Raw genomic sequence first — 14,444 nt, 5'->3', positions numbered from 1 at the left:
TCAGTGCCTCTATGCTAATCCACGTTTTACTGTCGGCTTCATTTGATACATACTCTCATCACTCCACAAGCTGTTATACTAGAAACACTGCTGTAAACTACTGGGCTCTGAATAATATGAGAGGGTTTATTTCATGTAGACACAATGGTCAACTCAATTTTAAAAACGACACTGAAGGAAAAGAAATTCAGACTCCAGACAGTGAGGCAAAAATAAATATGGACGAAAATCTTGCAATATCAAAGTTACCTACTGTTCTTCATAAAAGTTAAAGGAATGTGGGTTGTCCTGGTGCACAGAAAAATTAATAACTAGGAGTATTTGTATAAATTGTCTTTATTTTTTGGAAATTCTTCATGCAGAAATTGCCCATCTATACACAAATGCCAAATTTCAGTAGTTGTTTCAGTAATTACAAGTGTGTATTTTTGATTTATACAATGTTAACTAGATTTTTAAGTTGATTCACAGTCAGTTTGTGCCCATCATGGTTAATAGACATTCATTAGGCGCATTTTATTTTTACTTTCTATATACACAGATTACGACGATAATTATGACTGGCAACTTGTTAAACGTGAAATCCCACTTGGATTACTTTGTTATAATTACATAAGAGCCATAAATCAATCCACTCAGAGCTCAGTTAAACACAGTAAATTGAAAGATTACAGTCAGGAGTAAGCGTCATAGTTGGTCCTAGTTGTTTATGCTAAGATCCACTGAGTAACTTATAGAAACAGGCGACAATATCTAGCTCAAATGCAAATAAACAAAAACTGTCAGTGCTGGCAACACTTTGGTATCACTGTTTTACACTAAATCATCAAAAGAAATAAAAGAAAAAGTATGTCGAGTACCAGCGATTCAAAAGTGCTTTTAAAATGTCATCTAAACTTGGTATGAAGTTCAACAATAAAATTCAGAAACACCCAGTCTGCTGCAATAAGTATTTTAGTGTGAAAAGCAATATATCAATATTAACTTGTCAGAATCAAAGCTTTTGGAGGTGAATTCTCATGGTTGGGCTGAAATGAACAAAACTCCCTGAATCCCACTTTCATCTGTAATATTGACTGAAAGACAAAACAATCAGTCTGTCAGTTTTTTTTAAAGGTGAGGGGCATTTCCACTCCAACTCAGAAGACAGGAAACTTCTAAAAAAATGAGCAGCTTCTTAAACTAAACGCTGACAAGTTCACAGTAGATTCTGAGAACTCTTTTCTTGTCTTTAGTGGATGTATTCATCATCGCTTAAGTCTGAATCATCTGCCTCCACCTCACCTTCTATCACAGACTTCTTCCCTTTGCAGCAAGACACCACCAGGCCGATCAAGAAGGTCTAGGGGGAAAAAAACGAATCATAAAAAAAACATACAAAACGGATTATTTTGATTATTAAGGCTACTTATCTTGGGGCTGGGTAAAAAAAATAAATCTTGTTTTTTTTTCCCCTCTATATTGATAGATTGTGATATTTTATTTTGTCTCATTAAAAGCAATTAAAAATGGCTTTCTATATGCATTTCCTGAACACATGCTCCAAACTACATGTTTTTACCGGCAGAGAATAAGCTGTGGACCTCTCAATTAAAAAGACGCAAGCTGATCATTGATGATTGTAAATTAATGAAAATCTGACTAATTTCAAAGCCCTATTTTATCTGTACCCATGTGAGATCGGTAAAATACGTTTAGATTTTAGAGTTAAACTTGTGGAAAAGGAACTTGCTTTAAGTTAATCATTGTTAAAAGTGTTACTTAGAATATGCTAAAGTAATAATTTTGTAACAGCCATAAAACATCTGAGATCTTTAAAATGTTGCTTGCATTTTACTAGTTAAAAAATTTTGATGATTGGTAGAAAGATAACTTACAACAATGAATGCCCAGTTGCCAAAGTAGTAGATGGTGCTGAAGAACCAAAACTTGTGCAGGAAAAGATAGGATCTGGTCACAGTGCACTGGTCTGTAAAAAAACAAGAAAAACATTTACATCAAGTGCCAAAAAGACTTGTCAGAAGCTTCAGTCAAACTGCTTTTTAAATTAAGTCTTTTATAGACCGTATTTTTTTATAGAAACATCAAAACAACAGAATAGCCTGTAAAAATACACCATATCGTCTTTGTAGACATAACGCGTACTTTTAAGCATCTTTATAATTTCAGCACGAGTGAACACATTTTCTAAAGCACAGAAACACAAAGCTTTCCATTACACGCATTTTACGCTATTTAAACTGAAAGCAAACACCTTGAAAACATAATACCAACGTTCACGCTTTTCTGACTGACTCCAAATGCACTTGTGGTCAGGCTGTCTAAAATAAAGCAATGAACGGATCCTTCAATACTTGTAACTAATATATTAAAGTCAATCATGTAACCTAAAGGACCTTTATTCCAGTAGCCGTAAGTGCCCTGAACAAGTGATGTTATTATAATTATTTTATGTATTCCCCTTTTTTATGTATTCTCCTGTACAGATCTGTTTTTTTTTTTATATTATTTATTTATAACAAACAGGGCACCCATGAAAAAGAGAGCCCAAGTGCTCTCATTGGGTCCCCCTGTATAAATAAAGATAAATAAAATAAAATATAACTTTTCTTCCTTTTTTTTTTTTTTACATACAACATGAAACACACAAACGAACAGTACAGGTTACAGACTGGTCTAGAAGACATCTATATATAATAATCCAATCCAGGATCCATAAAAGTGTGTAGTAGTTCAAGTCCAAAGTGGCTGTCCATTTGAGTCTATTTGACACTTAAGTCCAATTGCTTCCAGTGGCTTCTTCCATCTGTCCATGAAGAGCTGAGAATTTCCACCAATATAATATCCAAGTTTGATCATAGACAAGAGGTCAGACATCAGATATTTCCACAGGGAAACAGAGGGAGGATCATCACCCACCCACTTTACCATAATACTCTTCCTAGCCATCATTAAGAATGATTGAACAATATGCTCATTTTGTGCCAGTGAAGGAGGAATATGTCGCAGTAAACACATCATTGGGTTTCCTGCTACCTGCTGACCTATAGCTTTACTAATATTGGCACAGACTTCATTCCAAAATGTTTGGATGTAAGCACATTCCCATAAACAGTGGTACCTCGTGCCCACATGGATTTTACACTTAAGGCAATTTGGCGATGTACCCACATTGTACTTACTACAAATATTTGGAGAAATATATACATTATGCAGAATATTGCACTGCAGTTCTTTAAACCTATTACAAATGGAGATTTTAGATGGTAAGGTTAGGATTTTGTCCCATTGCCATGAATCAATTTCACGTTTAAGCAAAATTCCCCAAGATTTCCTTAACCATGCCAATTTATCCAGACTGAAGGAATATATTTCCAAATAAAACTTATATAAGTAAACAAACTGGTTGTGAAACATCCCAATAAGATATAAAATGTTTATACTCTTTATTATAATGAGAAATACCTCCAAATGATACAACTCTGGTGTAAGTTTAAGAGATTTAGCCTTTTGCTGTACATAATGCCTTAATTGCAAATATTTATAGAAATCCTTGTTTGGTAAAGAATATTGAGATTTCAGAAATTCAAAAGATTTGAATTCTCCCTTTGTAAAGAGGTCAAAAAACCTATGAATCCCAGCAATGTGCCATCCTGTAAAACTTGTTCCTATAGTTTGTAGCAATAGGTCTGGATTATTAAGTCGATAAAATGTGGAATGACTGGTTACTTTTAAACAGTTTTCTTAGTCGTCCCCATGCCCATAGGGCATTATGTACTCTTGTTTTTAATGTAAACGGTCACATTTTTATATAGCACTTTTCCATCTACAAGGCTCAAAGCACTTTACATGAAGTGCCTAAGGACACAAGATCAGACCACTCAAACAAAGATGTTAATGTCCAGAGCAGGATTCAAACCGCCAACCTTCAGATCAGTGGACAAATGCTCTACTAACTGAGCTACTGTATATATTGTTTCTAATGGGGTTTTAGCCTGAACTATACACTGTTGTACACTGTTTTTCCAGATGAAGATGTGTGTATGTGTGAATGAATGAGCTGACTCACTGTTAAACAAAAATTATATGTTGGTACCAATAACGTAAGCGTGAACCTTGAGCCTTGAAGGGTCAGAGTTTAATTGAATTATTGGGGACCATGAACTTGCTACAAAAAATATTGACACATCAGTTTCAATGTATTTCTAATGATTTATCGAAGGAGTGCATTGCATCTGTGTTTCGAGTCAAGCCAAAAATGCTGGGCAAATAGCATATGAAGGAAGGCCTGAGGCGATTGTCACTGTAACTCAAAAAGACAAGCAGAGCAGAGAGAAGAGGAAACCCATGTCAGTGTCAGCGTGGATCTGCTCTGGCCCATAGATAAAGCTGCAGTGATGCAACATTTAATAGAGCCTTACATACATCCTGTCTTTGTTGAAAAGTCAAAGGAAACAGCCTGGACATGTGACAAGGTTAACATGCAATATTAATGCAAGTATGGTTTAATAATGCTGAGAGGGGAATTCAAGTTGAAATGCATAAGTTTTGATACTGGTTTTGGTTTCAATGGGTATGTGGGTATCAATTTACTGACAGCCTTATAGATTATGTAGGCCTATGTATCTGTACACAAATGCATGAATCTGTCTGTACTTATTTACCTATGTTCCTTGTCAGTATCTGAATTTTTATTTTATTTATTTATTTCATAATGTGGTGTCTTAAAAATCTATAAAAACAATGAGAGACAAAAAGAAATGCTAAAGGTTTAGGGGCATTTTTAATTGTATATGAATCACTGAAAAAAAAAAAAAAAGTCTGGTCGACATGTGGTGCCAATCGAGTCGTCTAAAAAGGGAGAGAGGCAAAAGCTCTCAAAACTATAAAGTATCTCTATGAATCTGATCCAAACTATACTCACAAGACTATAGCTGCACGGGAGTTCATGCAAAAACAGCTATTTATGCAGAAAAAAGTACTAGGAAACTAGGAATAAAGGAAGATTAAACTTGTGAATCATCTCCTGTCTGTTCTTGTCTCATATAAATCCTTATAATCTAAATGAAATCATTATTCGACTGACACACATTTTTTACTACTAGACTCCACTGACCCATTAACTGACTAAAGGACTGAAGGACTACAGCCCTAAAAATACAGTAATCTATATAATTTTGAAGCTGCCCGTAATTCATTTTGAGGTAGGTTCGAATGTTAGAGTAAAAGAAAAAACAACTACAATTACAACATCTTTTTTTGTATTGTAAGGTCAATTAAAAATATCTGTTTTTAAAAAGTTACAAAAGTGAATTTCAACAGAAAATGCATGAAATATAATGGTTATAACATAAGGTTAATTAAATTAAACTCAATTAAAGTTTATTCATATAGAACATTTAAAAACAGTGAGACTGACAGTTGGTTGCTCTATTGGACTGTTGTGGTAAAGAAGGAGCTGAGTTCAAAGGCAAAGTTCCCAATTTACCGGTCAATCTACGTTCCTATGCTCACCTATGATCATGAGCTTTGGGTAATGTCTGAAAGGACAAGATTGCGGATACGAGCGGCTGAAATGAGCTTCCTCCGCAGGGTGGCTGGGCGCGCCCTTAGAGACAAAATGAGGTCAGTCACATGGGAGGAGCTCGGAGTAGAGCCGCTGCTCCTCCACGTCCCACTGAGAGGAGGCCTCGGGGAAGACCCAGGACACACAGGAGGGACTACGTCTCTCGGCTGGCCTGGGGATGCCTTGGGATCCTCCCGGAAGAGCTGGAGGAAGTGTGTGTGTAAAGGGAAGTCTGGGCCTCCCTGCTCAGACTGCTGCCTCCGCAACCCGGCCCACATAAAGTGGGAAAAATTGACATTTAAAACAACTTCATCTGACCAAAGTGCTTCACACCAAAAAAGTTACACCGACAGAGATGACTAAACTTAGTGGTCATTATAAAGTATTATAATGATCTGATATTTTGTGTTTAACTCAGAGTTGACACCTTTTGTTGTTCTTGATCCTGTGTTGTTGTTCGTGTAACTGCTTTTTTTATGTGACACTTGGTTGCTATGCTGACAAGTTGAAGTGAAGTTTCTATTAGTCAGTTACTGGTCTGTTTTGGAGACTGGCTCTAGTAAGTTGAGACTGCTGTTTTTTTGCTTTTGTTTTGGCATGGGTTACAGCCTACAGTAGCCATTTGTTCAGAAAATACACAACCAGAAGAATGGGGTGTTTCCTTACACCAGAACACTACAGTATTCTATAGTGTGATACATGTATTTATGACTCTGCATCTTATTGTGATGTTTCACAACCAGTTTGTTTACTTTTTACATTGATTGGACTTTTTGTACATTTGTAATAAAAACACAATAATATGTTTTTATGTTTTTGACATTCAATCCCTAGCTCTATAGGATTAGGTAGGCCCTATGTTAGAAGCAAAAGTTCACTTTGAGTTCGGACCTAAATCCTTACACAACTGTAAAAAAGGAAATGAATGAATAAATATTTTAAAAGACAGACCTATATAAATCTATAGCTACAGATCTAAAAAATGTAAGAGTTTGCAGCTTTAAATTGAACTATATATTGATAGGCACTGCACCGAGGCCTATACATTTGCTAAAAAAAAAACAAAAACAAAAAAAACAGTCTTCATAAAGTTTTATAAGCATTGTAGAAATCATTTGAGGTTGATTTTTTACACATGGTAGAAGTTATTTTAAAGGAATCCACTACTGCTAAAAGAAAATTGTTTGGGCTGAGTTAAATTGACAAGTATCGAATGAATGAGAGGCCGAACAGCAGCTGAACACTTAATATGTGGTTGAAGGCTGGTGGTTTCATTGCTTCTATAAAGTGCAACAGTTTTTTATAGAGGATGAGATCACCTTTTGAGTGTTAGCGCTCCAGGAATTTGACAGAACTGATACTGTTATTGATCTGGCTAGCAGAGACGGCGAGAATAATAGAAAAATTGAAGCTGAGTCATTGTCTTTTTATGAGCACGGATGAGTATTGGCAGACAGGGAGAAGACAGCTGACGTCATGTAGTGGAAAGAGCCAACCATTAGCCTGCACTGTCTGGGTCAAACTAAACACATGATAACTATTTACTTATGAAATTGGCTAATATTTCCACTAAACAAAACGATAAACAAAAGCTGAAGAGGGGGAGATGAACGCAGTGTTTATATTAGAAAACCATCTGGAGCTTTCGAGATAGCCCTGCTGAGCTGCTTCTATCATACAGATTGCAACATGGCTATACTGACTGTGATTCAAAGCACATAGTCAAACATGTACAAAGCCACGAGACATCAAAGACCAGGGAAAATATGTGATTTTTTTTAACCCGTACAAGAATTCTCAGTGAGTGATGAAATTCTCACAGACAAAGAAAGAGCATTTGGAGTTTTCTGTGTTAAAGGGCAGACCTGGTGCATGGACTCTGGACAGTAACTGGAAACTTAAAGGGGGCATCAACAAGGAATGCCACAATATCAAATGTTAGTGTTACGGATAGGCCTGTCACGATAAGACATTTTGAAGTGTGATATATTGCTGAAGACCATAGAAATGATAAACGATAATGTTGAAACAAATTTATAGCACTGACAAAGCTAAAGGGGATTGTAGAGTTCCCTTCCGTAAGACATCTTTTGCTCAAACTGTCTTCTCAGTGAAATAAACTAAACTTTGGAACTTTTTACCTGCTCACATAAAGACTATCACAAGAAAAAAAAAAAAAAAAAACAGCCTAAGTCCTGGCTTCTGCAACAGCAGCAATGTCACCATGTGTAAACTGTGCGTGTCAGAAAGAGTGTGGGAGAGATAGATACAGGGGCAAAAGATACAGTGGATTGACAAATGTATCTATCTTTTTCTACAAATAATCCCACTGTTTTTAGTGAAATTTGGACAGTTTTAAAAGTCTTTCTGAGGACTGGTATTGAGAATTAGCTCCGGCTATAGGCACTGTGACACTAGCATCGGATTACTTCATTGTTAATCTATGTTTGTTGTATCTATCCCTATTGAATTAAACAATAAAAAAATACATTAAAAATCCCCCAAAAACAATTCTAAATGTATACTATTGTTGAAAAAACAAACTCTTTGCATACAGCTTTACTTATTTGGAGTATAATTAAAATGAGTTGTATTTGCTTCTAAAATGGTCTATTACTACTTACTACTACTACCACTACTACAACTATTATGATTATTATTATTATCATTATCATCATCATTATTATTCTTTTTTTTTTTTATTTGATCCGATTTTTTTTTTTTTTAACAATTATTGATTAACCAAACAATCTACAAATCCAAGAGTCAACTAATCTTTCTAGTTTAGGACAAGAAAACACTGCAATAAAAGCAGACAGAGAGATGTTATGAGGGCTTAGTTATGCACAGGATTTTTTGTCAAAAGGAGAAAAAAAGCCCAAATGTGTGTTTTAAACCAAACAGATGCTCTTTTCAGATCAGTGAAATGTTGAATTTGAAGCAAGTGAATATATTCATGTTTTTCAATCTTCAAAAAAACTCCAATAATGACCAGTACAACATCATCAAATCACCAACCTTTGCATTAGAAGACAGATGCTTGAGCCACCAAGCCACCTTGTCTCCTCAGGAAAAGATATCAGTGGTACCAGATAGTATCAAAGGTAGACTAGAGTACTTGACCTCAGTTAATGAATTCAAAAGCATGAAAGGTTTGATAAAAGCATCTTATACTGAAGGTTGACCAGACTAGGTTACAATAGAAGTATCAGATTATCCTCGACTCTCTACTGCAAACTGTATCTCAGGGCTCCAAGTGGGTCCTCAACAGTGGTCTCTTTAAAATGGCAGGTTTTTATGTTTGTGGCAAAAAAGTTGAGAGGTTGAGAATCACAGAAATACAGGAAGTAGCGGAGAGTTCTAAAACAGAATACCTCTACCTATGTCATCAATACACAGAATTTGTTCTAAAGTACAGTTACAGTTTATGCGCAGACTACGGTAATCATAATTGTTGTGCAAATAAGGCAAGTTTTGGGTATTGTTACAATTATGGTAAATGTAAAAGTTGTGTCTGTAAAAGTTGTGGAATTACCTGTAGAATGTCATATATGTTGGCCATGGGGAAGTAAAATTTAAAACCTGAAAGAGCTAGGCCAGAATGTTGTTGATGTAGTTCATTTCATTCACACGTTTAATGCACAAACCCTGCATATTTTGGCTGAGTTTCTTCCCTGAAAAAACTAGAAAACACACTATTCCACTTTGTGATGTCATGTGGTAATACGTTGTGTTTTTAAACTCCATACAGCTTCACCAGAATCAAAAGAAAAAAGTTGCTGTTAACTTGAAAACTACCACTTCCTGACAACACAAGGTGGAACAGAGCATTTTGAAACATGTGTGAATGAAACAAAATACAACTCCAGGCATGTTTTAGAGGAGGTAACAACATTATTACATGGCTTAAAGCTCACGAGAATCCATTTTGTATAATATAGGACCTTTAAATATGTTATATGTACACCAACAACCTGCTTCACCTTCAGATCATTACTATTCGTTGTGTAGAGCACAGTTCATTGTATAGGTGCTGGTAAGATCACCTTGACTTATGGTACTCGTGTGAGAGGTGTCCATGCATTATGCATAACTTTCAGCTATGTACTAGAACACAAAGTTGCACATGCATAAAGGCTACTATACACGACTAGATACTAGACACCATAGTGTCTAGTCTAGTCTGTGTTAATATATAGGCTTTTACTTTACCCCCGCCTGCCCTTGTTTCATAAATCCTTTGAGCATGCGGTTCCTTTTACAGTGTTTTTCATATTTTCTATTACCAGTTAAACTTTATTAAAGCATATGTCAGCATTTGTTAGTGTCAAGCATTACTTTTCACATTCAAGGTAAATTTACAGACAAGAGAACAGCGCCACCTAGGATTACTAAAAAAATACTCCTTTAACATTCATATTTCTGGATAAAAATCATGTCTTGAGCTTAAAACCCTCACCCAAATGTTGAAACTTTTTTTTTAAATTTTGTTTAATTTATTTTAACAATATTCTATTCCTTATTTTTCTTATTATATGAATTTTCTAGAGCGGAGTAGAAGTACTGAAAGACAACCATTGCAGTTTTATTTTATTCCAGTATTTATAAAGCCTATTTACATTCTTTTTTGCTAAATACAACTAATAACATTACATGACTTTAAAACCCTGTGAAATCCTTGGTGAAATTCGATGAAAATGAACCATAAATGCATTGCCTTTAAGCAAATCTTGATTTCCAATTATATGTTTGTATGTTAATATTACTATAGGCTTGACCTCTAATATACCACAAAACCCAATAATGTTTGTGTTTAAAAACTGTATAGATATTTTAATTCCTCTCAGGAGAAAAACTTTTGACTGACATTTTTCATTGTGTCATAAATTGGAGCTAATCCCTATGTTGCTGGAAAATTACTATTAATTTGTTTTGGGGATGAGGGAGCGGTGTGTAGAAAATTGCCTGGACACCTGACACTTGTGAGTAAATGCATAAAACTATGACCATCATCCCTGCTCGCTCTTTAAAACAAGTGTGGAGACGGCCAAGTTGCTAGGAAACTGACAGAGCTCCACATCATGATCAGGAAATTGAAAATGTACCATACCACATACACGATACTGAGGCTCAGTGAATTCAGAAATATCCAGTTGTGATTTTTATGACAAGCAGTGAAAAATTATGTGATACATTATTATTTTGCTTGTTTGATTTTTTTTTTTTTTTTTTTACTTTAAATCAGACGTTGGAGCATATTTCAAGCACGTCCAGGTGCAATAGCGTTTGAAAAAATACTGAAATATAAACAGCTAAACAAATACAAGAATAACACGCTTATCTGAACATGTTAAAGGTGTTGTATTTCACTTTTCTGGTGGAGGTTATGGGACCAATTGTCTCTATTAAAGCATTGTGTGGAATATTCCAGAGTCTGGCATTAAACATATCCATCATCATCAGGCCAAGTTACTGGTCAGGTCTGCGGAGAGGTGAGCTAACTCAAAGTAAGGTATTTTAGAAACAAAAATATATAACTTATTAAGACTAAGATTAATAAATAAGATTAAATAGATGTGTTTAATGACATACTATGGAACATTCAAAAGCATTCATTTCTCCATGGCGCCAAGTAGAAGACAGACCCCTGACCAAAAGAGTTACATAGTGTGCCTTTAAAACATGTCAAGGCCATTTGCTGACTGACAATATGTAAAAATAAAACACTTTCTAGTATTTTTGAAGTAACCTGACAGCTTTTTAATCACAGTGTTTTTTGTTATAGCGATAGAAATTATGCCATGGAAACTGGACAGATGTCATTTTCACTGTTGGCGAGGCTGTCGAGGGACCTGGTGCAGCCAATAAAGTGCAACGCTTATGTGATGATGGTGTTAACATGGCAGCCATAAACAACAGCAGAGACAGTTCATTTCTGTGATGCGCAGACAATCTTTAGAAAATGGACACAAGGACAGAATAAATCTTTGATGGGGGACACAGGGCTTGAAATAAAATCAAACATGCCAATATGTCAGAGAACATCCTATTTAGAGGTGCCAGATTGATAGGTAAAGGATCCTTAATGATTACAGCATCGTCAGTCAAAAAAATTGCGAGGTGAAAACGATTTGCAACACGTGAATGTGGAGGAGTAGCAGTATAATAACTGTATAGACAAGGCCAGAAGGTAGAAGGCAATATTAGTGTACCAGCATTCAAATTAGGTCCTACAAAATTATCAAAGCCCAACTCAGAAGAGGTTCAATGGTTAGTAAGAGTCTGACAGTGATTGCTTGTGCAACCCCAAGAATTTTGCAGGTTGAAACTGGGCTCCGTGGATCTATAAAATATTTAAGCCTGGCTCATTAATAAGATTATCTATTTAAGGAACTTTCAAGTCAACTGATGGAATATGCTTTAGACCAAAGCCTGAGAGATGTTGGTGCAGCAAGAGTTCAAGTCGGCATAAATGGGGTGAGTGGGCTGAGCAGAAATACATATGTGAACGCAGAAGAATGAACAAGCTGCATTTAAAGAGCACTCCGGGGTCTGCGGTCAGATCCTTTGTGAAGTCTACTTGCAACATCGAGGTCCATAAGATCATACTTTTTCCTGTGAGCTTGAAAGGTCTAGCAACATAACCTCCCCCAGCCGACGGAATGGACGCCTTTTAGCAAACTGGATCCTGTGATTGAGCTTCAAACAATGTGACTTGTGATTATGTTGTCAATGGCAACTTATGACGGAAGATTATATTCTGAATAAGTAGCCAATGAATTTAAGTAGTAGTTGTAAGTGCTGAATTCTGGGAACGTGCGGCCTCAGCTCTACATGGTGTTGCTTAAATTAGAGTGTTACACAGCACAGTACTGTTCAGACTTTGAACTTGCGCAAATCCCCACTTTGCCGATTTTCTGTTTGGAACAAATCAAAGACAACAGGTGTCCACTAATGATGAAGATATAAATAGTGTTATTTATCATTTGCCAGTTGGTGTCCATTTGAACAGTATCATTTGATTTCATTGTGTGAGTTATTAATCATGCATAGAGTGAGGAAGAAAATTGAGAGAAAAATGTTTAAATAATTCAAATTCTGTCAGTGAAAGTTAAAACCCTGCACTTTTTGCATTATTTGCTGGTTTAAAAAGTTGCTGATTATATTAATCTTTCATTAACACAAAGTTTGTAAAGAAAAATATCTACAAAGAAATAGAGATTGGCTGATCTGTTTTTTTTTTTCCATGGCCAACGCTGATACCAATCGTTTAGAGTCAAGAATGGCCAATAAGCTCTGCTGATGTTTTGGGGCCAATATTTTTGGGCTGATTTTGATCATTTTCCCACCAAAAAATATGATTTGAAATGACAACAAATATAAATAGTCTTTTTACTGCTCTGCATAATTGAACTTTAATAAGGAACGATAATCTCAATATATATAATTTTTAGACATTCACAACCCTGTTTTTATTACTAACCCATAGCTGTGTAATCTAATTTTGTCATCATCGCACTTAAGTGTTAAAATAAAGCTTTATGCAGCAATTGGTGAGCCCAAACCAAATACCGGCCTAGGCAGGAGAGTTAAGGCTGATAGCCAATACACAAAAAAAAGTATGAATATCGACTTGACACATATCGACAAACCAAAAGAAAATACACCTAAATGTGCATGGTTATTATCTCATGTCTACAATGTCTTAACTTCAGAACATGTAGACCTTTCTGCATGTTTTAAAATACATTTTCAGACAAATTAATAAATTATGAAGACAAAGCTTGAGAGGCTATGTTCTGCACATTCGCACTTCATAGCTGATTTAGTGTAATAAAGGTTGGCATGGAAACAGCAAGTAGTCACATAATTGCGCCAGTAAATGTTTGTCCTTGATAATTTATCCTCCATTGAATAATAAACTGTGATTATACAGTCATGTGAAGAAGTTGGAACACCTTTGACTTAAGATATTTTTTTGGTACCATCTGAAGGAGGGAGATTGAATAACTGAGAATATTACATTTTTCAGATATGTGCACAATTAGTCCAGCCCAGATTGTTTCTGATGGCAACTTGTTTAGATATAAAAAAGTAGTTCTTCGAGGATTAAGAAAGGGGGAGGTGTTTTTGAAAATGCATTGGGACTTCACTAAACCATGATAAGAGGAAGATTGTCCATCTCCTCAGACCACCATTATATTGTACAGTCATAAGTGTCCTTACTTTTAGTGAAATGAAACAAAACACAACTTCAGGTATGTTTATGAGGAGGACACTACATTAGAACATGGCTTAAAGCTCACAAGAATCAATTTTGCGTGATATAGGACCACTAACTTATATGAAAATTATCTTGATAATGTGGTGGGCAATCATTCCACATGCCTATACAGCTCAATTGCACACCATACAATGTATCATGATTCTCCTAGTATAAGCTGAACCAGAGAGGGATAAATCTTTAATGGTGTATGTGGTAAGTTCTTTCAACATCTCACCATTGGAACAGTGCTATTTCACTGTACTCTGTGACAGACTTACCCTTAGGCGCATCTGCATCACAGCTCCTCGTGGTGCTGAGGGTACCATTATCCACAGAGGGCAGCTGAGGAAAAACACACAAGAGATCAAGTCTCAAAATGTACAATATATAGTGGAGATGTTAATCAAATAAAGTACATTGTGTGTAATCAAACATGTAATTTGGTAATTTGTCATTTGAGTGTAATATTTTGCAATGGTTGGGTGGTTTAAAAGAGAGTTGAAATATGAACATGAATTTAAGAAAAATAACACTGCATCTAAACCACATGCATAGTGTACACCCACACAGACAGAGCAAGTGGTTGCTGCAGCACTGTATTTTTCGATTCCA

General features: G+C 35.7%; 1 protein-coding gene across 1 annotated transcript in view; it reads right to left on the bottom strand.

Annotated features, from left to right (window-relative positions):
• Positions 1 to 318: 318 nt before the first annotated feature.
• Positions 319 to 14,444, bottom strand: part of lmbrd1 (LMBR1 domain containing 1) — a 36,447-nt gene continuing 22,321 nt past the window's right edge. The window contains exons 14-16 of the mRNA XM_033979622.2: positions 14,111 to 14,174; positions 1,878 to 1,969; positions 319 to 1,342 (exon numbers count right to left, since the gene is read on the bottom strand). Of these exons, the coding sequence (XP_033835513.1) occupies positions 1,232 to 1,342; positions 1,878 to 1,969; positions 14,111 to 14,174 (267 nt within the window). The 3' untranslated portion in view covers positions 319 to 1,231. The remainder of the gene's footprint in view (positions 1,343 to 1,877; positions 1,970 to 14,110; positions 14,175 to 14,444) is intronic.

This window comes from Periophthalmus magnuspinnatus, chromosome 15 (assembly GCF_009829125.3).
Source record: "Periophthalmus magnuspinnatus isolate fPerMag1 chromosome 15, fPerMag1.2.pri, whole genome shotgun sequence".
Classification (NCBI taxonomy): Eukaryota; Metazoa; Chordata; class Actinopteri; order Gobiiformes; family Gobiidae; genus Periophthalmus; species Periophthalmus magnuspinnatus.
Note: the sequence above shows the minus strand (reverse complement) of the source record. Positions and strands in the feature narration are given on the sequence as shown.